General features: G+C 40.9%; 2 protein-coding genes across 3 annotated transcripts in view; one reads left to right on the top strand and one right to left on the bottom strand.

The window, feature by feature from the left end:
- The window catches only part of daam2 (dishevelled associated activator of morphogenesis 2), a 77,399-nt gene extending 65,661 nt beyond the window's left edge, over positions 1-11,738 (top strand). Inside the window, exons 25-26 of the mRNA XM_061083281.1 lie at positions 6,720-6,890; positions 7,084-11,738. Coding sequence (XP_060939264.1) covers positions 6,720-6,890; positions 7,084-7,296 — 384 coding nt within the window. The 3' untranslated portion in view covers positions 7,297-11,738. The remainder of the gene's footprint in view (positions 1-6,719; positions 6,891-7,083) is intronic.
- A 1,397-nt stretch (positions 11,739-13,135) lies between these two features.
- On the bottom strand, positions 13,136-25,144 carry mocs1 (molybdenum cofactor synthesis 1). Of its 2 annotated transcripts, none has more exons than XM_061082357.1 (11): positions 24,883-25,144; positions 23,454-23,565; positions 22,232-22,399; positions 21,151-21,315; positions 19,115-19,176; positions 17,307-17,418; positions 16,728-16,840; positions 16,447-16,557; positions 16,237-16,357; positions 16,100-16,147; positions 13,136-15,669 (listed from the first exon to the last, which is right to left on the bottom strand). In XM_061082357.1, the coding sequence occupies exons 1-11, from the start codon at positions 25,081-25,083 to the stop codon at positions 14,639-14,641; spliced, it is 2,244 nt and encodes a 747-aa protein (XP_060938340.1). In that variant the 5' UTR covers positions 25,084-25,144; the 3' UTR covers positions 13,136-14,638. The 2 variants fall into 2 exon arrangements, with proteins under 2 accessions (XP_060938340.1, XP_060938341.1); XM_061082358.1 differs by having other exon boundaries at positions 15,601-15,669; positions 16,085-16,147.
- Between the last annotated feature and the right edge of the window lie 1,689 nt (positions 25,145-26,833).

Raw genomic sequence — 26,833 nt, 5'->3', positions numbered from 1 at the left:
GATCGGGTCGTTTCGGTCATGATGTAGTCTTTGACGATTTGTCAGGGTCCTATCATATGACTTCCCATCAGCCTGGGCTTCCACTGGAGAACCAAACATGGATAATCAATTACAAGCGTAGCTGACCCTGTTGTCTTTGCTAACAGCTGTTGTGCAGTTAAATTCCATATCTTACAATGATACAACTATTTACATGTGTAGGAGAGGAGCTGTTATTTGAGCAATCCACGACAATTGTGTCGAAACGGGACATGCAAACCTTCCTGTTCACAACAGCACGTGCATGCCCAGTGTACGTGAAATAATGTGATGTGCGTTTTCAGGTGTGTTTGTGCTGACATGAATTAAAACAGATATTGAGCCAAAATGCTGTTTTCATATGAAAGGTATGGATTTAGCCTGACAGAAAATCATATGTCCATGTGGGTGGCATTAATGCATCGTCCCTACCTCCATGTGGGAGTGACAGGAGTGATAAAGTACTGAAGGGGAAACCTCTGTATGTTCTTCTTTGCATGTTGTGATTAGTTCAGCAGCACTGGTGAAACCCAGCACTGACAGATCACCCTGGATTGCCGCCCACATTTTCTTTTTCTGTTTTAAAAGTAACCGTTTTAAATCGGCGCTCTTCTTTTACGCCCAACTGGGACAAAACCTTTGAACCCTGCTGGCTCATGTGCTGACGTATTATAGGAAGCATGTCAGCTGAAGACATCATTGGGACTGTGGGAATCCCAAAGTAAGACAGCGATGAAAAGATTTATGCAAACATGTTATTGAGCATCCAAGTCTTCGTTGCTCTGTTGCACATTCAGCATTGTGATGCTGACGCAGTAGAAGCTTTTGGAATCCTGCAGGCTGAGTTCAATAGTTGCACTTCTGCAGTAATAAATTCTTTATTATGAGGCATGTCCTGTTTCCAAAATAATTGACATAACGATGCTGCACGCCCCAAACTGCTCTACAGGATCAACGGGTTGTGAGAGAGAGACGGGAGGACAGGGCCATTGGTTTTCTGTGCAGAGCCTCCCCTCTTCTTAATTATTTGTTCAAGGAGGAGGTCGGTGAAAATATGGAGGGAAAACAGGTCAGTCGGGACGTCACGGGAAAAAGAGCTGGAGGAGCGGGCCACCGGTTGCTGCTGTAAAACAAAAGAACCTGTGTTCGCCGGCCCAGACTCCCAACACGCACTTTTCTTTAGCACAACTCTGTGTGTGTGTGTGTGGGTGTGTGGTTGGTAAATGGGCAGCGTGACGCATTAACTCAGTGCTTGTCGAGGTTTGACGCTCTGTCAGGTTTCCAGTGGAATACAAATATGAAAGTGTGGGTGTGCACCAGGCAGAATGGAGGAGGAGGATGACTAAACAGAGCAGGCAGTCTGCTGAGGCTCATGAAGCTCCATGGCAACTCAAATCTGTGTGCGTGTGTGTGTAAGAACAGACACACACACACACACACACACACACACACACACACACACCCTTGCCAGACACTACATACATTACTAAGGATTACAGTTGTCCGGGGTCAGGGGGGTTATTGGGACAGAGATTTCCAGAGGCGTGAGGGGATTTCTTTCTTCTTTCATCCAGAGAGATTGGTTGGATTTACTCTTAACAGCACATTCACACACATTCATCACATCGGCACGTTCACAGACAACACAGGATTTTTATTTTCCTCTATCCATGAGCAACACAGCTGAGCTCCAAACAGAACAGGGAGCGCTTCATGATCCCACATGTGCTGATCAAGGAGAAATATGAAGATGGGAGGGAGAAATATGAGCAGCAGTGCTAAATGCTACATTAGTAAAAAATAATTTACTTAATATGAAACACCTTCAAGAGGTGTATTATCGATCTGTCTGTGCGATTTGATCAGTCAGACAAGTGTCCCTGCATGTTTTAGCCCATTTGCTGTTCACATCACAGCATTGAGGTGTTGTTTGTGTTTTTCATCCTTACAGGCACATTATTTTACTTTAATTATGATCACAATACTTGTTTTAAAAAAGCAGACGGGGTAATGTAAATATCAGAACGATGACATTGACATCGGTCACTGTTGGAGCTAATATGGGTGCGTTTTAGTTTTGGTTAGATGTTTTTTTTGTGGGTATTGCTATGCCATGCCACAAGGGGGCGGTAACACGTTGGTCATGGGTTACGTAACTAAAGGGATGAAATTAATAGGCACAGGTGTGTGAGCTCTGTTAGTTTGGATCACGGGGATGATCTTGTTCTTACTGCACATGGAGCAACAGTTAAAGGCACAAACAAAGGTCATTTTTGAATGCAACACATTCACACTAGCATCCTGGCAACTGCAACGTAGCAGCAAGACGAGTTACGAGGACAAAACAAATGGTTTGCGCGTCAAGAACTCTGAACCATTTACCACCGTGGCTATTGGTATTGTGCCAGTTGTTCACTACAGTCACTTTATCTACTCACCACTATACCGAGGTAGGGGTGGGTAAAGTGCTTCAAACGTAAACGAAACAAACATTGAATGTCAGAGGACAAGATTTCTGCACTTCTAAATATTGTACTTCCCTAGATCTATCTCCAGCCTCCTTTCTTCAGTGCGGGTAAAAATCAACACTGCTGTGGTTTTGCTTTGGCAAATCCGTTATGGAACTTGTCATACAGCAAATGGGCAGTGTGCAGAATTTTCATTTCACCTTAATGGAATATCAGATTTTTAACCTTTAATCAGCATGTGGAGACTAGTATTTTGTTTGATAAAAGGATCTTTGCTATAAAATACAATTTAAAAATGTATTGCATCCTTTTCTACATCAGCATCTGAGCAAATCTCCACAGGAACTGACTCCACTGCTGTTTTTTTTTCCCCCAAATATGAAATGTTCATGTGTGTATTTGTAGCTCAGCAGCAATTTCCAAGGGTTATTTCCCACTTGCCCACTATCATTGAACCGTTCACCTCACAGGTGTGGGGCTAAGAAGAGCTTTATTTGCTTTGGCTGCTCTTCACTGGAGTAGTGTCTATGGATGATGAGGGATCACATTTAATGAAAAAACACAGTGATTGTCTGAGGACAGCTGGTCTTTATACTGGATTTAAAAAAAGAACGAGCTCCGTGTTGTTTATAAAAAGATCGTAATTTAGTTTAATAGATCTAAAAAATTGAAATGTTATGCAATTTAAATAACTTTGGGAAGATTTCACATTCACAATCTGCATAGTAATTAATGTGATTTAAATAAGACAGTTTTCTTCTTCTTCAGGTTTTCTCTGCTTTAGTGTTAAATAGTTTTTGAAAAGTTCTACAAATTTAAAGCCCAACATGGGATGAAGGCAGCTCCTCTTCTCAACAGAAAACATGGAACGCCTCACTAGTCTGGCCTGTACCGTTGTGATGTCACATGGTTCACATTTGAATAATTCCTGCCTAGCGGCTAGTTTGGCGCGTCCCCTTAGGAAACCAGATAAAGCGATTTCCTACACAAGCTGGCAACAGTTGACCAATCACAACACAGTAAACAAGCTGGCCGATCAGAGCAGGCCTGGCTTTATCAGAAGGGGACCCTTAAAGGGACAGCATCTTAAACCAAGTGTTTCAGTCAGAGGCTGAAAAGAGGAGCTGCAGCAATGGACAGAATAAGGAAAGGGATGTTGTTGTTTTCTTCCTGAACATTAGAGCATACAAACCTTTTCAAGTCATAACTCAATTTGAAACGATGATGATGAACCTGAACACATATGCCAAGTGAGTCCATGATCCACGATGAGTTGATCTGAAACAGTTTTTCAGATCAAAAAAATCAGTAGATTTCGGATCACTTTAAATCTTAAGTGTCTGAAAATGTTTCACCTCAACTTTAATAGTTAAAAAATATGCGAACTGTTGAACTCAAACTGTCAGAACCCAAGAAACTCTCCACGGAGGTTAGGAGAAAATGTAATTAGCCTCTCAGAGAGCGCTGCAGTGTGTGTGTCTGTCTGTGTGAGGTGAGCTCAATGTGTGTGACTTCTTATTTCCCGTTCCACTTTGTGTGTAGTATGTTTGTGTGTGTGTCTGTGTGTGTGTTTTTACTCATTTAGCACAGACCCGAGGGGACGAGAGGAAACAGATTTGACCAGACACATAATTACAGGAGAGAGAGAGAGGGATGATGATGGTGGAGGTTGCCGGGGTGACCAGCCTATAATAACAGGATGGTTTTGATTCCTCAGAAAAGAGCGAGCCCCAACTCCTTCATATCACAACACGAGGACCACATAGAGTTTACTCTCCTCATATAAACTGGAGTGATATGATGTTTTCTGTCACTTTAATCCCACATACGATGAGAAATGTTGTCACATTTCATTTATTCACTGTGTGTTGCACTTGTGATATTTTCAGCTTCACTGAAAGCTCCAGTGTATCTGTCTGATCACAACCTTATAAAGAGCAACATCCAAAGTAAAAGTGAACATAAAGAAGCAGACAATAGTGTAGGGGATATTTATAGATATAGATTTATAGATAATATTTCATTCAACTTATGTAAATGTTGTATTAAATACATCACAATAAATTAAATCTGCATGAATGATATTCTAGGTAGTGCTTTTAGTAATAATAGCAGTTAATAGAGAATTACCACCCAGTGGCAGATTTAGGATTTTTCTAAAAGAGATGTGATAGAGGCGGCAACAATTTACACAGAGGGCCCAATTATATGTCCAACCTCCATGCACAATTCCTGATTTAGTAAGGCGCATATTTAAGTCATTCCTTGTTTACTGCTAGCTCTATAACTTTGAGCAAAGACACACATCACCTTCTCGAGCGTACTGACAAGACAGGGGAACTTAAGGGTCCAATCACCTTTCAGCTAGGGGCAAGTCCCCCCTTGCCCCTGCCCCTGGATCCGCCCCTGTTATCATCAGAGTTAGCAGGTTCTACTTCACAGCTGCCATTGCACAGCACTGAACAGTTGACCAATGTTACAAAGTATCTGTTGAACTAATTCTTTAGTGGAGACCAAGACAGAGCTAAAGTAAAACCGGATTTAGATCCATCACATAAAAGCTAATGTTCTTGTCGGTCTGCTAGATTGTTTACCACCATATCAACTTTATTGATGATAATATGACAGTGTTGTTCCCTTAGATTGTTTCTCTGTCGCACCCACATAGCCAAAATATATACAACATATACATGTTGCTGATTATACCATCACGTAGGCTTTAATAATAGTTTTTTAAGGAGTACATTTTTTTTTTTTCACCGACCTCATTTGTTAATTTAGAAAATAAGAGCTGCAATAAGGAGAAAACTAATGAAGTTGCTGCTTCTAATAGAAATAATGATTGAAGCTGTTTGACAGATTTTTCCCGAAGCCAGTATTATGAGCATCAATAATAATTTTTAGCACTCAGCAGAATTTTTTCAGCCACTTGTATCGAATTGCAAATCTGTCCTCATGTCCTGCAGGTGTCTTTTAATGAGACAGTGAAACTAACTTGGACCTTTTTAATTTAAGTAACAATATTCTACTTGTTGTGTTATATTGTTTTATATTATATAAGGATATTGACTGGGTCCATCTGTGTGTTGTGCTGTATACTGCAGTACAAAGCTTGGCGTGTTGGAATGTAGAGGAGGTTTGGCTGCAGGCGTCGTCCTGGCACAGAACACTGAGCAGCTTGAAGAGAGGAGGGTGGACATACGGTGGTCAAATCATGCAGTCAGTTTCTCACCTTCTGTGTGTGCGTGCGTGCTTGCGTGCGTGTGTGTGTCTCTACTGTTTTTTCGGGGGAGCATCAAGTATGCATGCCAGCATATGAGTTTGCGCAAAGACATAGTTATGCAGTACAGACTTGAAAAGAGATCTAGTAAAGCACAGAGTCAAATACAACAAAAGTGGTTGTGTATGTACCCTAAGTTTCTCTACCAATAGGTGTGTACAAGTCACTTTAAAATTAGGGCTGGGCAAGTTAACTCGTTTTAATCGAGTTAACTCATCACTTATTCAACTCAGACAATTATTTTATCTCGCATTAACTCCGGTTTGATTATTTATTGTTTTATTGTGAAAGTCAGGCTTTTATTTTGTGAAAGTCTGCTGCTGACTGCTGCGGAACGGGAAAAAAGAAAATAATTGGCGGATAAACAACCATGGATAAGGGTACGGAGCTTTTACATGGCCATTTTCATTTTAAAGTTCTTTCAGACGGCGGAGTCGACAGAACCAAAGTAATTTGTAGCCACTGCCAAGGTGAATTTTCTTATCACAGGAGTACTTCGTCTAAAATATCACCTAAATGCAAAACACACAGTTGATATCAGCAAATCACTCAACGAAACAGCGAGTGGAGCGAGGCTTTGGCAGACTACGTTAGACGCAGGGAGGAGTATAGATTTTTCATAACGAAGAGAATAACATTAATGGCAGTGGCATTGAGCTTTAATTTTGTATTTGCTTTGATAACATTGTTAAGTTGAGATTTACACTGAATATTTTATTTAACTACTACTGTATTAAATGCTGATGTTAAAAGTGTTTGCACAACAAATGTTATGGCACTTTTGTTCATATGGCAGAACATTGAAAAGAAAATTGCGCCATACACTACTTTTTAATTCATTATTGGATTTTGCGTATACAAATGCGATTAATCGTGATTAAAACTTTTAATCGTTGCCCAGCCCTATTTAAAATATAATATTAAAATACATTTCGTTTGTTTTTTCTGCGTAGTTCTCCAAATCTCTGAAGCACTTTGGGGAGGACGAAGGCAGGATGCAGCCTGATGAGTTCTTCGGGATCTTCGACACTTTCCTGCAGTCGTTCAGCGAAGCACGGCAAGACCTGGAGAACATGCAGCGGCGCAAGGACGAGGAGGAGCGGCGGGTACGGATGGAGGCCATGGTGAGATACGCACACACATGCTAGACCTGAGGCATTCTTACGATGTACATTGCGTTGGTTGTGCATCAGGTTGTTTTGCATCACGTTTTTTGGCGTTCTGCTGTTGTACGTCAGGTTGTTGTTACATTTTCATGATAGCTTTTGGTGCTGAAAGCTCAAACTGAAACGTGTGACATGTGTTTACCTTTTCCAGCTCAAGGAGCAGAGGGAGCGGGAGCGACGGGCCAAGAAGACCGGAGCCTCAGACGAGGTCGGCGGCGAGTTCGACGACCTGGTGTCGGCCCTGCGTTCAGGCGAGGTCTTCGACAAGGACCTGAACAAGTTCAAGCGCAACCGCAAGCGTTCCGTACCCCAGCTGGTGGAGGGAGGTGGCCGTGAGCGAGCCGTCACCAAGGTCAACTACTAGGCTGGGAAAAAGAAGGGGACAAAAAAAAAACACTAGACACCTAAATTCTGCCGTGGTGTAGATCTGTTAGCACCTTTAGTCCAGGTCCTCTGAACAGTGATGCTGGAGAGGATGTAAATAAAGGCTGGACTGGACGTGGATGGACGGCCACGCCATTGATTGAAGGATCTCCTCTTATTGGTTAGTCCTGGAAGTTGTGTGATCTCCTGAGCTGGACGAAGGACAATGGACATGGATGGAATGGACGGACAACCACTGTGACACATTATCCCCTGTCTTATGACCATATCCTTTAACACTGTGTCCATCACCCCACTCTTCCTTTACTTTTCCCTTTGCAAACCCTGCAGAGTTCCTCAGTAAGATCTTTGGAGCTGGACCTGCCCCGTCTTTTTGCTACCTGTCTCTTAAACATTGGGATCCGCTAGTCACACTGTACATAGACACGAGACAAAGAGAAAAGGACTGGGAGGAGTCCTAGAAGTCCTCGAGTCCTCGAGTCAGAAAGAAAGAGAGAACAAGAAGGTGGAAGAAAGGGGGAATAAACCTCCACAGTCATGGCTGCTTCAAGTGTCCCCCGGAAAAGAGAGTTTTTGCCACAGAATGGATTTTCATGGACTTCATTTTCTACAAAGAAGGACATGCAGGTGTCCAAAGGCCAGAATGCTTGGTAGGCTTCTAAAAGAGTGGAGAATGGACACGAGTTGTTGAGGTGATGGCTCTAAAACAGAGGATTCAACCCAGCACACAGCATTCCCAGGCAGGATGTGCTGCACAAATCATCCCCAGGTTGCCACTTCTGAGGAGGAGACTCTTTGTCGCTTGATCCACCCGAAGAAAAATAAAAATCATGACTGTGCCACGAGGGTCGAGTCTCGCCCAACACTCTTCAGTGATTCACCGTTTGTTCTGGCATGATGCAGTGCCAAAGCAAAGAGAAAAAACACGTGTAAATGTATTAATACGAAAACATACTGCAATTAGACCTTGATATATATATTTATATTTAGATGCAGACAAGCTAATTGCAAAGATGTAGAGGTTTTTTATGTTTTTCATGGCATTTTCTGGGGTTTTGTACACACGATGCATTATTTGTTGGTGTTGCAAGTTCACATTGCTGTTGAAGTGAATTTCTATACATTTTTGCGCTTTATGTAAAAAAAAAAACAGAAAGATAATCGCTCGTCCTTTTCACACACGTACGTCTTGTTTGCACTGTAGCTTTTCCACATGCCGACCCACCGTGTCCCCTCTTTACTTAAATTAACTTGATCCACAACAAGGTTTATGAAGGAACGCCATCATTTAGTCTCACGGGATCAATCTGCAGTGAGATCACGATGCTCTCTGCCTGCTGCGCTGTCTGATTCACATCGGACTGTGTGTACACAGCCGTTCTCATGTACAGTATGTGGGATCTGTTTCACTGGTGCTAAAACATGTGGTCTCTGCACAGAGCCACGAGTCCAGTTCAGGATTTTCACCCTCACTTTTAAGGAGTGCATGATCGCTCAGTCATCCTCACACAGTATCTGTGTTTGTATTTGAGTTGACGTTGTGATATCGGACCGCCCTGCGTATTCAGTCTGTTACTGCGAAGTCAGGGATCAACGAAAAGCACTTGCAGCCTGTTGACATTCTTCATTGAGGCTTGTTGCCGTGTTCAGGGTTCTTCGGCCTCAGAGAACATTACAGGAAACATCTGTCCTTCCAGCTTCTCTCACATGTTTGTTTACATCGGGTGAGACGCTCTTTCTAGGATGCGTTCATTTCTACAATAACTGAGGAAAAGCCTCACATGCTACTTCCAACTTTACATAGCTAAATATGCTTATTTACAGCAGTAAGACTTTAGCAGCAGGCATGAAGGAGGCTGGAATGTATGTGGTTACCTCAGTAAAGTATTGAAATGGACATAAGAGTATCGTGCTGCAGAGAAGGGCTGGAAGCTTCCCCACAGAGCGGCGTCTGAACCGTGGGGCGAGCCCACTGCTGTGGCTCGGACGTCTTCCTGCTCCCGGTGCTTAGGAGGATAAGTAAGCTGATGGGCTCAGACTGCACTAAGGGACATGGAATGAAAGGAAGGATCAGATTAAAACCAGAAACATACACCACGTATGAGCCTACATCTACATGTAAGCCGTTAGAGAGTTTAAGTTCAAATGAAAGATAGTGATTGTCACCTTTTTTAGTTTTGGATGAACTATTTGTGTTTCATCCTCATGGCGAAATGTATGTTTAATGTAGTCCGAATAGGGCTAAACACGAGATGTCAGAGTCTCCTCTGGTGTCTCTGTCCTACGTGTTATAATAATAATCTATAACACGCTTAAATCCTAATGTTTCTTTATGTTTTTGCTTGTCACCGTTTGTCATATAGATTCATCTAAAGTGACTAGGATTTTCAGAACAATCCCTGGTTCAGTTTATTTGAATAATAAAATTGATTTTAATCTCGTAGGTTTGAAAGATTACAGTAAACACAGTAAAACCCACCCACTACCATCTCAAAATAGAATTTTTTCCCACTGCACTTCATTCAACAATCACATTTTGCATTTTCAGAAGTGTTACAAGACACAAGAACAAGAGATTTCCAAAGAAATGCAGTTGTTTTTTTTCCTTTGTAGCATTTCTGAATGAACTGACGGACTTCATCCTTATCACCCATTTTCCTTATATATTTATATGTATCTCTCATAATGACTATCCCATTTATTTTCTGTGCTTTGTCATTTTTTTCACCTTTAAGTGCCTCTGACGCTGTTTTCACGTTCCATTCCCTTTTGTTTAAGTGCTAGTGGCTTTTAAATACACATTCATGAACTGGCGCCATCTTGTGGCTTCCACAGAGTGCAACACTTGACCCTGGCTCTAGGAAACTAAAACTCCCAAATAACCCATGTGGTGTTCTTCAGTGTGGCTGCCCTTTCATCCATTACCCGTTCAGAGAAAACCCAACTCACTGCACTTAAGCTTTAACTGAGTCATGTCCCATAGATGCAGCATCAGGAGCTAACTCTCATCACAAGTTAATTCTTCAGATTTTAGTCAAACTGCACCAGAGAGAAACTGATGTGAGGCTGTCAAGATGATGTGAGACACTGCTAAGAGGATCTTTGAGCTGCCGTGTCCCCCACACACTTTAAGATTAACCAGGAAACCAAAAAAGACTGAAACTCTCCGACACTTTAAAAAGAAATCAGAAAAGCCCCTGTAGGGTCCGAAGGGGGGAAATGTGGTATGAATGCTAATTCTTTAACCAGCATCTCATGTATATTCGAGCTCTTCTATTTTCTAACCTCTACTCCTATGTCTTTTTCCGAGTTAATCAGAGTTCGTATACCAGGCCCTTTAAACTCCCTAATCCAGAGCTTTAACCCGTATCCTAGTGCAGACTATTTACTGAGGGGTATCGCAACATTGTCAGTATTATTTCATGTTTGTGTTGTTACATGTTTGGATGTTTAATTTGGCCATTGACTGGCTGATTATTGTTTTTTTTTGGAGTGTAAAGATGGAAATCAGAGGAATGAAATTAGTAGCTTGTTCAATGCACTTTTTTATTATGGGACATTTCCATTTGCGGCGCCTTGTTGAGGGCTGAGACTCCTCGGAAAGAATGAAGGGTGCAACTGAAGAGCGGGGCTAGGAAAAACGGAAAAGGGCACGTGAGGTGTAGGGGACCCCGGCTGGGCCGCTGGAAACACATCAGTAGTCTGTCAGATGGCAGAGATGGGATTTGTGGGAAGAGGTGACACTCCTACGTTAAGTTTAAAATCCTCGCCTGTCTGTCACCCACTTTGTAGACTAAAAAGAAAATGGCGGGTGGGCGTCGGTCTCTGTCACCTCCACATTTCTGTCCACTCCTACACTTGGCATTGACCTGCATGCCTGAGAAAACGTGATTGTGACGTGTGGACTCTGGTCGAGGATTGCCTAGACATGGAACGCACCCGTTACACAATCTGTTCTGCCTGAGAAAAAAGTTGCACCCACTTTCTAGAGGTTGTATAGTTGTGAGGAGTCAGTATTTTTATGGTTGGGAAAAAAATGATCCTCCACAGAAAGATGTTTAGTTGGAAAAAAACATTTTGTACACCATGCTTGATGTTTGAGATACGATTGATAAAAAAAAAATTTAAAAAAAGATATTAAAATGTTGAGGAATGTTCCATTTTCCTGTATATTGTACCTCTATTTATTTGCCTTATTTAGTTTGCTATATTTTGTATGTACACACAGCATTACAGCAAAATGTTATATTAAAAATATGAATATGAATAATTAAACTGTGGTCCGTGTATGATGGATAGTTTTGAGACTTGTATAAGAATGAGAATCTTTTTTTTTCTTTTTCGTTTCCATAATTTTATTTTTGTTTTGTATTTTTTTCTCACCCTGTGTCTTTTTGTAGGGTTACAATAAAGTTTTGTCCCTTACAAGTGATTGTTTATTTTTTCAGTCACTCTCACCAGAACTCACAGAGAATAATGCTTACATGCGTTAAGTACAAGTATATACAATATATTGTACTGTAAAGCTGGATTCAGTGCTCCATGTAATACAATTAGTATCACTGATCCTGTTTGGTGCATTAAAAACAAATATATTTAAAGAAACATATTAAAAAACAACATAAAAACATACTTAAGTATAAACTTAGACATTCTGTGTTATGGAAATAAATAGCATTGATATGATGTTGCACATGAATGGTGATGGTATTGAGTGTTGGAATCAATTCAAATAATTTAATAACATATTGGTTAATGTCAATTATAAATGCAGTGGAATCGAACCTTGAGACTTTGAGACATTGTGGCAGTAAAATTTGTTTGATAAATTGATCATATGATCTAACAATACTGTACATTAAGTTATCTTACAAATGTTTTAAATATATGCTAATGTTGAAAGACCTCACATATAATGAAGAATAGACTAGTCTCAAGCCTCAGGTGAGATGTGTTTGATGTTGCATACTTTAAGATCCAATAACCTTAAGTTTATTCTTCAATATATGAGGTCCTTTACATTAGCATATATATGCTAATGTAAAATTACCTTATATATAACTAAAGCTGTTTAAATATATGCTAATGTCAAAGGACCTATAATAAAGAATAGTATCAAGATTATTGGATCTTAAAGTATTCAACTTCAGACAGGTCTGTCCTGACTCCAGAGCTGAGGCTTGAGTATCGAGACTGGTGCATTTCTTTATCTACATGTCTTACTTACTGTATTTACTCCAGATGATATTTAATCATACCTATAGTCAGTTAAGAAGTTGATAGTTCAGAGAATGACAAACTGTTATATTACATGTGTACTGGAAGACATGGTTGGATAAACCTCCACCATGGACAACAGAGGGATTAACAGCATGAGAAGTTACTTAATAATATGCATATAAAGCGCAACGGTGGTATAATCCCAGGAAAATGAGAACAAGCAGCAACCGATTGTTCGAATGAAGAATCACCAGAGAGGACAACAGAACACCACTGTCTTTCTCCTCCAGCCAGGGGACTTCACCTATAGTGGCAAATAGTCTGTGATTCAGGAGGTGAAGGATTAACTGTCAACTAGTCTTCAAAATATATTTTCTCACAAAAATCATGATTTTTCAGCTGAAAGACTTCATGATGTCCTTTGTTGATAAACCAAAAATTCTGTCCTTTGTGACTTCTATGGTTAATTCCAGGTGAGTATGGGACACGCTGGACACTCGTGGAGTCACAAAACTCTCATCTTCGAAGCTAAGACATCATATGTGAAACAGGAGAAAGCTTGATGTTAGAAAATGGTGCATAAATGCTCAACAAGCCTCCAGTGACTCAGTTTGTATTTAATTCTTTCAAAACAGAGCGGTGCATTTCAGTGAACTGGAAGCAATAAAGCTACAATACAAAAATGGCAATACAGAGTTCTTCAAAGACAACATGTTAGAACTGCTGCTCTAGAGTTTCTAACTGTGAAATACGCTGTATTAGGCTGTTCATTCATGCTGATTTAATAATACTATATATATTAAGCTAATATTAAATCAACAAATAATATTAATTACACTCTTTTAGACAGTGTATTTGGTTATTTGTCATTTTAGTCGTTCACATTTTACATCAGAGGTAGAATGAAACTAAGATATAGAATGAAAGTCAATTAAATGCTCAAGTTGAGACAATATCTTCACCAATTATGTCACTGACAAAAATTTAGAAGGTTCATGTTTCATACAAATGAATTAAAATCACAAAAAACTTCTGTTAATTAAGCAGGTACTGAGAGGAAGACATAGGTTTGACACAAACCTGATAAAAACAGCCAGGACACAGAAGCACGCACTTCTCTGACCTCATCACTCTGTTGATACTTCATTCTGTGTCGACCTTCATAATTTATTCAATCATCTTTAACATTCATGTCGTTTGCCCTTCACTGAAAACCTCCCCGAGGCTTTTTAAAGGAATACTAGGCTGCCCTCTAGAGGCAAAAATAAACATTGCAGCTCTAAGTCTATTCCAAACCCTCCACTTGTTGATCGTACTGTTAATGTATTAAAATAAATAAATTCTCTTGTATGACACTGTAATTATTTGCTTAACACTGCTGGATACATGATAAAATGTTGTGCTGTTCAAATATCATGATTCATTTAGTGTAAGAGAAGCATAGACTGTATATAAATGTGGACAACGTCACAGCCAAAGCAGCTTGATCGCCCTCTAGTGGCTGGCTGCACTTTAAGTCATAAACCATGCCTCCTCCATGTTAGTTAATGGGGCATGAACCAAACTTAAGTTAAAGTAAATTTCTAATTTACATTGATGTTTGCTAAGTTTGTTTGAAATTAGTTTTTTGAAGACATGATAACAGGGCAACATCATGACTGACAGCTGGTACTGACCCGTGATTGGTCGAGTTCGGTTATCAGCCAGACCTTGCAACTGTCCCGATTTGTTCTGCACAGACTGTGGCTACAAATGTGCCCCATGGCGTTCGTATCGGTGATATTTTAAGTTCATTTCTGGATATCGGGAAGAAGTGGTGACGCGTTGTCCATCTTTAGATACGGTCCATAGAGATAAGTGCGGTTTTTGTAACTAAACAGGTCAAATATCACTGGTTATAAAGTGAGCTACAGGCAGAGTTTAGCAGACGCAGGCAAAAACACTTAATGTGGCATTTCTTTGAGATTGTTACATCTTTTAAATAATTTTCATGGCATTCATTTGTTTTAGTAGAAAAATATTAAGATCCGAGTGAAAATTCAAACAATCAGTTTTGAAGCTTCTCAGTTTTCCTGCTTCAGATTCACTGTTGGAGGATGTGCTCATGGGTGTCGATGGAAGTCCCTCTTCCCGCCCGTCTTACTGACCAGTTTCACATCCGTGATGATGATGTCATGGCTCACTGCCTTGCACATGTCATAGACGGTCAGCGCTGCCACGGACACAGCCGTCAGAGCCTCCATCTCGACCCCGGTCCTGCCCGTGGTGCTACACGTTGCCGTTATGACCGCGGCGTGCTGCAGCTCCTCCAGGTCAAAGGTGACAGAGGTGTGGTCCAAAGGGAGCGGGTGGCAGAGCGGGATGAGGGCCGAGGTCTGCTTGGAAGCCATGATGCCGGCCAACTGCGCCACTGACAAGGCGTCACCCTTCGCCAGCTGGTTGTCTCGAAGCAGCTGGAAAGCGGTGGGACCCAAGACGACAGTGGCGCGTGCTGTGGCCGTCCGACGTGTGGGAGGTTTCCCCCCGACGTTCACCATGGTGGCTCGGCCCTGGGCGTCTGTGTGTGTCAGCTGGACCTCGGTGGTTCCATTCTGGTGAGTGTTGTTCTGATCACTCACGGATTGTCTGAGTTTGGCGCCGGAGTCTTGGCTGGAGCTGTGGTTGAAGCACAGTCGAACGCTGCGATGGTTAAGATATATTTTGGGATTCATCAATGTGCAAAAAATCGATACTCCTGGGGTCCTGTGTAGGTGGCTCCTGAAAGCTTTAGGACCCCTGGCTTGTGCGTCCCTGAGACAGTCTTCATTAATGTGGCCTGTGACATTTGTGCATGTTGTGCGGGGGGGCGGTGCTACACTGTGGAGGTCGGCCGTCACATTAGGTTTTTCTTCCTTCCTCCACAGATGGGTTCCCCCGCTCGTTAAGGTTCTAGAGCAGCCAACGATGTCTGCTGGTGTTGAAGCGATGGGATCTGGAAGGCACAGAAACCGCTCTCTACTCAGGACTCTGCTGCTTGAAAGACCTGCGTGAGGAGCCGTCGCTTGAGAGGGGAATGTGTCGTTTGCGAGCTGGGGACCAATGGAGGAAGCCCTCTGACTGTCATGTGAGTTTGTCAGAGAAGCTGTCAAAGACTCTGTTGGCAAAAGAACATCAGTCACTGAAACTGCTCGACAAAAACAAACAACATTCATGTTAAAATGTACAGTGGCGCTGCGATGACAATGATACAATAAATCATGAGTAGAGATCCGGTGCCACTCAACATATTGTTAGCCTTCAAAATCAGATTTCTTTTCGCATCTGTTGCATGTTTAAAGCATCATCAATTTTAAATATTCCTATTTCTATATTTAATTTAAGTAAACTTTAAACTGTTAACTGTTTAATCGTCAACTTCCAATTTACCCTAGTAATCAAAAAGCAGTTCTTATGAATTGTCGTGTTCTGACACGGTTTAGGTATCGCTGCTGTTTTAAACGTATCATCTTAGCACTGGTATTGAAGTGAGCAGTGAGAGAACAGAGTGAGTGTGTGACATTTGTACGTACAGCCATGTCACCCACCAATGAGGATCATAGGCCTGTTCTTCATCTGGGAGATACTCATCATGCCTAATAGGACAAACAGGGAGAGATCACTTCACACTCTTCAGTAATCACTATCGAGGTGCCGTGTATGAATGAACTTCACACAAATCTACCTGCGTGCTGTTTCTTCTTCCTGCCCACTGCTGCTCCGATGATTTGCAGTAGCTCTTCATCTGGTGCTCCAGAACGCAGGACGTCTCTGAGAGACACCTCAGAGTTGCCAAACAAGCAAACCTTAGGGAAGACACAGAGCTAGGAGTGAGATCCTTAAATAGAAAAACCAACCTTACTATCAGCTCATTGGAAGAGCACTGTAGCTTTACCTTGAGGTTCCCGTCTGCGGTGATGCGCAGGCGGTTGCAGGAGCCACAGAAATGCTCGGACATGGAGGTGATGAAGCCCACCTGACCTTTGAAGCCCTGCACTTTAAATATCTGAAACAAGACACAGAAACGTGGTTGACAATTATTCTCGTGTCAGCTGATAAAATACAGAATATATTCTGAAAGCAGATTCTCAAAGGAAATATTTCTAACATCTTTTGGAATTCGTGCCTTGATGAACTGAATTCCTACTAATCTGCATTACAGTTGTATTCTCTGACCTTGGCTGTGTCGGTGGGTTCAGTTTGAAGCGGTTCCAGTTTGGGCCACTGCTGCTTAATGCGGTCCAGCATCTCCTGGTAACTCACCATCTTCTTAAAGTTCCACTTGTTGCCTGCAGTGAGGAGACAAACCAGTGGGGGTCAGTGTAGCATGCAGCATAGCACAAGCTGTGGTATCTTACAATAACTTTACAACCAGCACCAAAGTGACTTCTGCATGAGCAGCACGTTAATAATGTAAATACAAGCACAAATAAAGAAAACCACATTTTCGTCACAGACGAGGAAACACATTTAACTATTAAAAAAATACACAATAAGAACAAACTGTAGCAAAAATTCAAGCTATGCTGAGTCACCAGAAACCAACCAGAATAGAACACTGTGAACACTGTGAACAAGTCTGCTGTAGAAGCTATGGGCAGTGTAGGCAAAATTATTCAATATTTTTCGTTGCAAAATTCCCATATTTAAATTACCTTGGATGTCAAGGCAGTAAATCATGTTCAGCCTGGTAATAGAAGCCTATATACAAATTCTGACCTGTAGAGTAAAACACAGACTGAAGTGAGCACCCACCATCGAAGGGCATGTACTCGATGAAGCGAACCTCCAGAGGCTTCTTTTCTGTCAGCGCCACGAAATCTAGTAGCTCGTCCTCATTGAAGCCTCGCATGATCACAACGTTGACCTGCAGGGGGCAGCACACAACAATATAATCACTCAGCTGCTCAGACACTGCTCAGAAACCTTTTGTTCCTCAGCTACAAGGATAAGTCCCACAGTGGTGAGATACTTTAGCACCCACAGGTAAAATTACTTAATGGAAATGAAAGAATCAATTAGTTCAAACGGCCTGTAGGTTTGACAAGACTTTGCCAAAATACACCCCACAGATTAATGATGTCCCTGATATTTCATTTAGTCTTTTTTTTTTGCAGTCAAGAAAGATGTGAGCAACAAGCCGACAATTTTGATCTTATACATAAATTAACCTCATATATTTTTTAATGAATGCTTTTTTCATAGATTTTGTATAAACTGAAATTGTTGCTAGATATGAATGAAAGTTCAATGGGGAAAGTTCACCACTGACAGAGAAGTGATGCTATCTGCTAGAAAGAAGATGTCTCACTCTGCTGGATTTATTGGACAGAGAGAAACACTTGTGGTTGTACAGTGATGTTAGAGTGTGAAGAATCTTCCCTCACAAACTATGATTTATGAACTCTGACAGTGGTGAGCTGAGATCACACAAACACTCACCAGGTTTACTTTAGGCCAGTCGTCAACTTATTGACAGAATTAACATTAATAACCTCATTCCTGGTATAAAATGAGAAGCTGCTCGCTGAATGTTTCCTCCACTGCTTTATAGTCAGTGAGGGATTTTCAAAGGCTGATGCTTATGCAGATGATGTTTAGATGTAAATTTGTTCATTAGTGTGTTTGTCATAACATTTTTTCAATGCACAGTGCAATATTGTCGAGATATTAGTTGTGATATATAGTAAATCAGGAAGCAGACAAGTAACTCTAAGGTTTGAGGGCAAAGTGTTGGATGAAATGTTACATCAGCACTATTTTCAACCACACTCTGCTGCCACAGCAGTTTACAATCAAGAGGAAGTAACAGCCAGTGTTTTCCTCAAGACAACTTATACTAATCTATAATTCGGATTATAAAGAGCTTCACTGTTGCTTCTGACAATAATCAAGACAGCATTAGGGAACTTTTCACGAAATATGGTTCTTGCTCACATTTGTTTTCGAAAAAGTGCTTCTGTGATACTGATACATTTGTTTATGTTGTGAAAATGATGGGGGGAAAAATCATTAAAGACAGCATTAAGAAAAGGACAGATTGTCCTGCCCCCCCCCCCCCCTGCAACTCCCAACAACGTATCACACTAATCATCTGAGACTATCTAATACTGAGGCTGCGGTTGGAGAAGTCAGATAATCTCCTTTCCTAACCACTATTCGTTGTCCCCGATGGAATACGTCAAAAGGTAAAGGAAAGATGTGAGGGACTAGCCGTAAGGAATTAGGAAAGGAGAACCACATGGCGGGGAAGAAAATTGTACCACCAGCTTCCTGTTTCCTCCCTGTCTCCTGTCGATCACTCTGTGACCTCCAGGGCTTCATCCACAACAACGCAAAGCATGACGACCGTGCCAGAGACTTCCTATAACCATTCACCGTATAACCACTCTTATTAAACTTTTATTCACAGGATTACTGTTTTCTGAGTTGTGTGTTTGTCTCCACTTACTGCTCTATTCTTTACTCAAATACAGATTTTAAACAAGTCAAATCATTTGCAAAAGTTAATAATGTGGGGAAGGTAAAAAGTAAACAGGTGCAAGCATAGCCGAATGAGATACCTTGACAGGGTTGTAGCCCATTTCAATGGCCTTATCAATGCCCTCCATCACCTTGTGGAACCCTGAGGAAAAAAACTGAAATTAGCTCAGACAAGAAATCAACACTTTGAATCCAACATATCGGCATAGTTTGGCAACTTCAAATTCAGAGCTATCATTTCAAATGAAAGATGGACATGGTGTGTGATTAATCGGGATCTTTTATCTTTTAGGTAAAAGTGTATTTTAGAAGGAGCAGCATACTGGTGCAAGTGGTTTGCACTGTCACCTCTCAGCATGGGCTTCTTGGTTAGAACCTAATAGACCCCAACTAATTGGTAACTGCTATGTTCCTACTGTGCAAGATAAAACGTCTGCTATTATGTCTGAATATGCTGGGGAGTTTACAAAACTCAAGCAACAACTAGGTTAGAGGTCAGTGCAAAAAGCCCCCTTCTGTTCAAATGCTCTGAACTGTACGTCAGAGGAGACATAAATTGGAGTTTGTACCTCTGTGAGCACTTCTTTGCAAAACAGACACTTACAGGTCCTAGGACTGAGCCTCGTGGGACCCCTTTTGAATTTGAACAATGTTCACAAAAACACCTGGATATAATTATATACAATTATGCAACTTTTGAGCGTTGATTTTTCACTGCCTTTTATGCAAAGGAGTAACTCAACCATCCAAACCATGGGAAACATAACAAATAAGACGAAAAAGTATTCTTGACAGCTAAATATTATAGATCATGACGTGACTTTGGCTTTGGTATCACCTCAGAGTCACCATCAATAGAGGGCAGAGGAGGACCTGTATGAGTCGTTGCCAACAGCTAGAAAATGTATATTAAAAGCAACAAATGTTTTTATGATTTTACAACCCTGAGGTTGTGTGAGATGTCCTGTGCATAGGTGTATGTACTTTGATCTAACGTGTCTGTGGTGTGGATCTCTCTCCCTGCGCTAGTGCCTGTGTGTGATGTGTTGCAGGTGTGTTTGGCTCAATGACTGACTGAGTGGATGATTGACTGGGAGTGTGTAGGTTCATCCCCAGCGAGCTGATTGGTTCCAGCCTCCCAGCTCGCAGGTTAAGAGGACGGCTTTCCCAAGCTCCTGCGAGCACGACTTGTAACTTGTGAAATGTGTTAAGACCTGACCCTTGGTTTTTCCTGTTTTTTTGATTAGGAGTAAGGTTAGTAACTTCTCTTTTTGTTTCTTTCAATTGAGTAGGTAAGTTTAAGCTGTTGGCCCAGCCTGATGAAAAAAGAGTTTTAATTAGCCTGTAAACGTGCTGTAATAATTTGTTGATGGTGGTTCTTGGGAGCTGAGAAGAAGGGAGACTCATTCATCATGTTGCAAATGGGTTTTCTACTGGACTGAGTTGTAACAATGATCTCATTAAGGATTAACTGAAGTGAGAAAAGGAACTGAAATGAAAGACTCCTCACTGCATTCAGAAATATTGATAGATTTGAATAATACTAATTTGCTTTAGCCTTCCATATTGTGGCTGGGCATTTGTTTCTAGAAAAATTAAAAATCAGATGTTAGAGAAAAGGACTGGCTCAGAAAGCTGCTTCTTTTTACCAATGTTGCCACTGCTCTATTTTCTCTCTCCATCATTTCCCTAATCTCTGCCTGTCCATCTGTGTCTGCCTCCTACAAGCCAACCACCCAGCGCTCTCACCTGCTGTTACCTCCACACCATGAGTGTTCAGAGCTAACAGGCTCATGCTGTAACTTAATAGAACCACAACTATAGCCACATATAGTATTAATTTAGGTGAAACAGCATATTAAGGATTAGAGAATCAGAAGAGTAAGATGATGATATTGCATCATATACTAGAGGTAAAGCTGGAATGTGTTGAAGAAACTGCAGACTGAATCAAATTAAATATTGACAGCAATAACAACTTTACACTGACCTTCTGTACTTTATGTGTCCTATATTCATCCCTGTTTTAAATGCCATTACATTTCCTATTGCATTGTAAACTTCACCGTTTCTAATGTCTTTCAGCTGATATTATGGATCAAAAAGTTTCCTCTACCTTTTCGCCTGACAATGAACTCAAATTTGACGGGGACCAGTGAATCCAGGCTGATGTTAATAAGGTCAAGGCCGGCATCTTTCAGCTTGGGCAGAAGTCTGGCCAGGTTCATGCCGTTGGTTGTTACCGCTACGGTTTTCAGGCCCTTCAGCTTCTTCAGTTCTGCTGTAGAGGGAAACATGGGAACGAGAGAAGAACAGGAGAGTGAGTATGAGACCCAAAGCGAGAGAACTGTGGTGGAGGATGAGGACGTGAGTAAAGAACTCTCCAGGAAAGTTATCCAGGTCAAACTTAACCTAATCTCAATACTGGTCTTAACTAAGTTGAGAAGAATGCGTTAATAAATTGAAAATAATTTAACCATACATGAGAGGACTGATGGTGTGTTTAGACCAAACACAAAGCGCAATAAGATTGAATACAAAGTCGATGTGAATAGATGCGTCACTTGCTTGATTCGAAACCTTTAGCAAATGTCATGGATGATCTCAAGATTCTCAGCATGGCTCTTAACTATTTTTTTTCCAGGAAACAAACACTGTGTTAGATCTACAATTTGAGATACTGGTTCCACTTAATCAAAATGATCCACTCCACTAAACTTAATGGGGGTTATGTGAGGCCAGTCACATGATGGGTCATAATTGCTTAGCTTTACGAGGCCGTGCTCGTCTTTCTACAAACACATTAGCTACCGGTCACACTGCTTTGCTTTGGCTGAGCCTGACCCCGTTCATCGCTGAATCAGCCTGTTACAGTAGAATTAAGTGACAATGGTCATTCGGTGAATCACATAGCTAAGCTGTGAAAACTAATTTTCTCCTGCATCGTGTCTCTACACAAAGTCTTGCATTGACAAATCGGTCTCCTCTCTTGTTCTCTGCTCACGTCACAAAAACTCTAATCTTGTCAAGAGGCTTAAAATGATATTGAATCTTCAGTCTTAAACCAAATGCTGAATCCTTCCTCTGAAAAGACTGTCACCACATCTGCTTATACTGTATTATGAAAAGTGTCAGCCACAATCATTTGAGGTATCGGGGGGATCCCCTTTCAACCAAAAATGTGTTTTGTTTCTTACAAATGATTTCCACGATATCAGGTCTAATGAGGGGCTCCCCTCCGGTGAGGCGGATTTTGTCCACCCCCTCCTGGACGAAGAGGCGAGCCAGGGTCAGGACCTCCGAGGTGGACAGCAGCTGGCTCCGTGGGGTAAGCTTCACCCCGTCCTCTGGCATACAGTACTGACCTGATAATAGAAAGGAGTCAAATATTTAAAAATCTACAAAATATGTGCTTTGACACTCAGCAGATACCTTTAACCCATAATATTAAGACCATTCAACCAAGTATATTCTCTCATTTTGTTGTTTTGAAGATGGTGTTTTAGAGCACTGACTAACATCGGTCTGTTCCAATCATTTTCATACTCGTCAAACAATTCTGTGGATAATCTTCTACTTCCCCTCATCTCTCTTACCTGGCCTACTACTTCCTCCTGTGGCTCCACCTACAGAAGCCATATGAGAAGTCAGCTGACCTGGCTCACTCCTTAGTGAACAAAGAGACCTGGCTGGCCACATGGTGAAGGCCTCACCCTTTCAGGTTTAAACTGTGTACATGGCAGCTGTGAGTTAGCCTTGTTTGATGGTCCCATAGTGAACAGATTTGATTTTGTATTTTTGATAATTGTGCTGATGTTATTGTAAAGTCTTTTTACATTAGTAGTAGATTTCAGGTGGATTAACGTGATTTGCAGGTAACGTGAAAAATATTAAACCCGATCTAAATTTTGATACATCCTACATTGTAGTGATATTTGAGTACAAGTAGAGCATCAGATGTAAGTGCATTTTGTTTGCATACAGGATTACACAACACTGAATATTTTTTACGAAACTAATGTTATTGCTACACACAAAATACAAAATTGCATTCCATTTATGATGCAGGGAAATTATATCAAATAACATGCCTTGAGCAAAAATTTGGCGTTACGAAAAGAGACATGGCTTTTTGAAAACTATAACGGCACTTCCCCTCTTCCGCTGCCTCTTCTTCTTTGTAACAGACTCCCAATATGTTTGGACGCATGGAGTTGTTTTTCAGTAAGATGACAAAGATCCAAGTTCTACAGCCTGGTCAACAAATATCTGTCTGCTGAAGCATTTTGGAATTTGACAACTGACACTGCCAGCAGTCTTCCCATGACAATTACATGAGGCTCTGTAGCAGTAGCAGCTGTAGATACATTCTTCATTAAATGACGCCTTTAATACATCTCAGCAAGTACATGTACTCACAGCGCAGGTTGCATTTCTCGGTCAGGGAGATCCGTAGGTAACTGTGCCTCCGGCCAAAGTTGTCGGTCAAGAACGCTGAGAAGGGAAGTAAACTGTCGTCTCGCAGTCGTTTCTGGAGATGAAGACAACAGGGAAGATATAAGCTGATCTAACACAGAAACCCGGTGGAAATGAGGCTACACTAGCCTTGCTGTGTATTTTTTTTTCGTCAACCACAAGAATTTCTACTGTTGACACACTAGTATGTTTATTTTCTCCTTATCCGTATCTTGTCGGGGAATATTTGTGCCTCAGTCTAGTGCTGAGTGATTTCCCTGCAGAGTATGAAACAGCAGTTGTGTGTGTTATAACATGGAACAGGTGACTATCCTGATTTTGTGACATTAGAATGAATGCCTCCACACATTAAAAGGCTTGATAGGATCAGTCACACTGTGAGTTGCTCCAGACCTTTGACGGCCAACAGTGAGCTGCTGTTGTGTCAGCATGGGCCTCAGCAGCAGGTTAGATATTTAACTTGAGTGCATCCCTCCTGTTTCATTCTTAGTTTCTTGTGTGGGAAGCTAGTAACAACACAACACATTTCCTGTTTTTATTATTTATACTTCATTTCTATCAGTATTTATTTGTTTGCATTTCTAAACTTTAAATGCTGATTTTATTATCTAAAATTTAAATTATTGATCTTTAGTATTAATTAGTAACTATCTGCATGTTTTTAACAACTTTTCAATTCATTTTTTTAATGGAGCTCTGCTGGTTTTTCCCAGATTAGAACATTTACCTATTAAGATGAGACAAACACGCTTTTGACATTATGTGTTTATCTTTTTGAGTGTAACCACATTTTACTTTTCTGTCTGTTATGAACTGGTTATTCAATTGCAGATATTCTTTCAATTTTCTCTTTCTCTCTCTCTGTTAAGCACCAATAAACTCTGGAGGAGCTATACAAAGAATATTATATCACATCACCCTAAAACACAAATGCTGTTATTCACGTCTCCATTTATATATTTTTGTTTGAACATAAAATACTTTTTAACCCTGAGATCACATACATTGAGTCTAATAGGTTATACAGTATAATAACCACTTTAAGATTACATTATTAACCAATAGTTTAGTGGCTGTGAAACGATGCACATCTAGTTGCATACATGAGTTCCGGGGCCTGTGCTGGTGCTTGAGGGATCTCCAGTTGACCAGAGGATGTTCTGAGTGAAGCTGACTCTTTCTCCACACACTATTCACAGGCTCGACTTACTGACCTTTCACGGTGGTGCGAGTGAGGACTGTGTCGCAATCGCTATTGCTGGTTTACCGTGTTGGCCTGTGACAACCCGAGCCCCCCCACGTCAGCTCGCATGTCACAGCCCCATGTTCAGAACCAGTCCTGCGTGTTTACCATAGACTGTACGGTGTTTACCTGTCTATCGTTGCTCTTCACACTTGGACCGAAGTTGGCGGCGGCGGCTTCACGCGGCTCCCCAAGTTCAGCTCCGGTCTCCTGGTGGGAGTATGGCCGCCGGGCGCCGCCGCTCAGGAGCCTCGGGTAGAGAGTCCTCAGAGGAGAAGAAGAGTTGTGCCTGTTTAATAAGCGACAGAAGACTCTGCTGGGAGCCGCCATGCTGCTGACTGGTTGTAATGGTCACTGCAGCTCTGCAGGCTGCTTCAGAATCCTCAGTTAGCAGCCGAGCAGCAGCACGCTGTCAGGGGCGTGGGCACGTCAGCCAATAGAGCCAGCGGACGTAAGTGCTGCTGCATGCTGGGTAGTGTAGTCTGGAAGCTAAACGCAGCTTCGGCTCCCCACAAGCAGTTCAGAAAGATGTATTTTATACACAGTCTATTAATTTTTCACCTGTATGTGACTCAAATAAATAAATAATAATATATAAACTGTAATAATTACAGACCAAACATTAAAGATGTGCAGACGTCTTAGAATACTTAATATGTAATACATCAAGTAGAACGACATGGCCTAATATAACAATACAATATCTAATAATATATAAACTGTAATAACTAAAGACAAGCCTATAATAAAAATACAATATCTAATATATATAAACTGTTATAAGTACAGACCAAACATTAAAGATGTGCAGACGTCTTAGAATACTTAATATGTAATACATCAAGTAAAACGACATGGCCTAATATAACAATACAATATCTAATAATATATAAACTGTAATAATTACAGACAAGCCTATAAAAAAATACAATATCTAATAATTTATAAACTAATAATTACAGACCAAACATTAAAGAGGTTCAGACGTCTTAGTTTACTTAATATGTAAACACAATAATTAACATTATGAAAATACATCAAAAGTAAAACGACATAGCCTATAATAACCACATAATATGTAGCAACAAGAATATAAAAACTGTAATAATTACAGACCAAAAATGTAAATCAATCCAGGGGCGCAGACTGTTTTATATTATTTAGTATGTCATTTACCCTTTTTGGACCAATAGTCAGCTGAAATCTGACACCCCTCCACAGTCGGATAGAACAATGACTTTTCAGTTAGCATTAAAGACAAAGACTGGGGCAGCTGAGGCCTTCACTCTTTGCTGAGGCTCTTGTGACAGTTGACCCCCTGACCATCCAGATCCTGTATACAACTCTCTGTTATCATGTGACTATGTCCTTTCGGTCACAGTATCGCAGCACTTGAGGCAGGTAAATTCTTTATAAACGTGACTGTAAGAAGCAAGTCAAATCTAAAATGATTGTAATTCAACTTTTGGGTTGAGATTATTGTGACATATCTTTTCCAATTACAAGAATGCAACATGTGTTTCTAGTACCACACGCAACACTTTTCTATCCACACAAATCTCTATCTGTAATCTCCCACAAGGGCATTTTTAAAAGAAATGTGTAAAAATATATTCATCATTTGCAATAAATATAACCACACTGATTTGTTTATGCAGTAAATCACAATTACATTTAGGTACAGTAATAAAAGGCCCTACAGAAATACAGGAAACTATTAATCTACTGTTGCTGATGGTCCCACAGAAGGCGTATGACCCATGTGCTTTCTTACACAACCCATCATTCACCTTGTCTAATTTCAACAGCACAAAACAAGTGGTGAAATGATCCTGACATGTGAATGAAATTTCAAACTTAAGTAACACGTTATAACACAACCATCTCCATGACATTATTATTTTTGTCAAAGCTCAAACGCTTGTGCTCACTGTGAAGTGGTTTGGAATTGTCTCACAATGTCCGTGCAGTGCTCTGTGACAAATAGAACAAAAACATGTTCACATGATTGATTTGGGCCATATTTCAAAAATCTTTTTGACAAATGGTAACCGACAAAAACCAGGGAGTTATGATTATG

The sequence above is a fragment of the Limanda limanda genome, chromosome 12 (assembly GCF_963576545.1).
Source record: "Limanda limanda chromosome 12, fLimLim1.1, whole genome shotgun sequence".
In the NCBI taxonomy this organism is placed as follows: domain Eukaryota; kingdom Metazoa; phylum Chordata; class Actinopteri; order Pleuronectiformes; family Pleuronectidae; genus Limanda; species Limanda limanda.
Note: the sequence above shows the minus strand (reverse complement) of the source record. Positions and strands in the feature narration are given on the sequence as shown.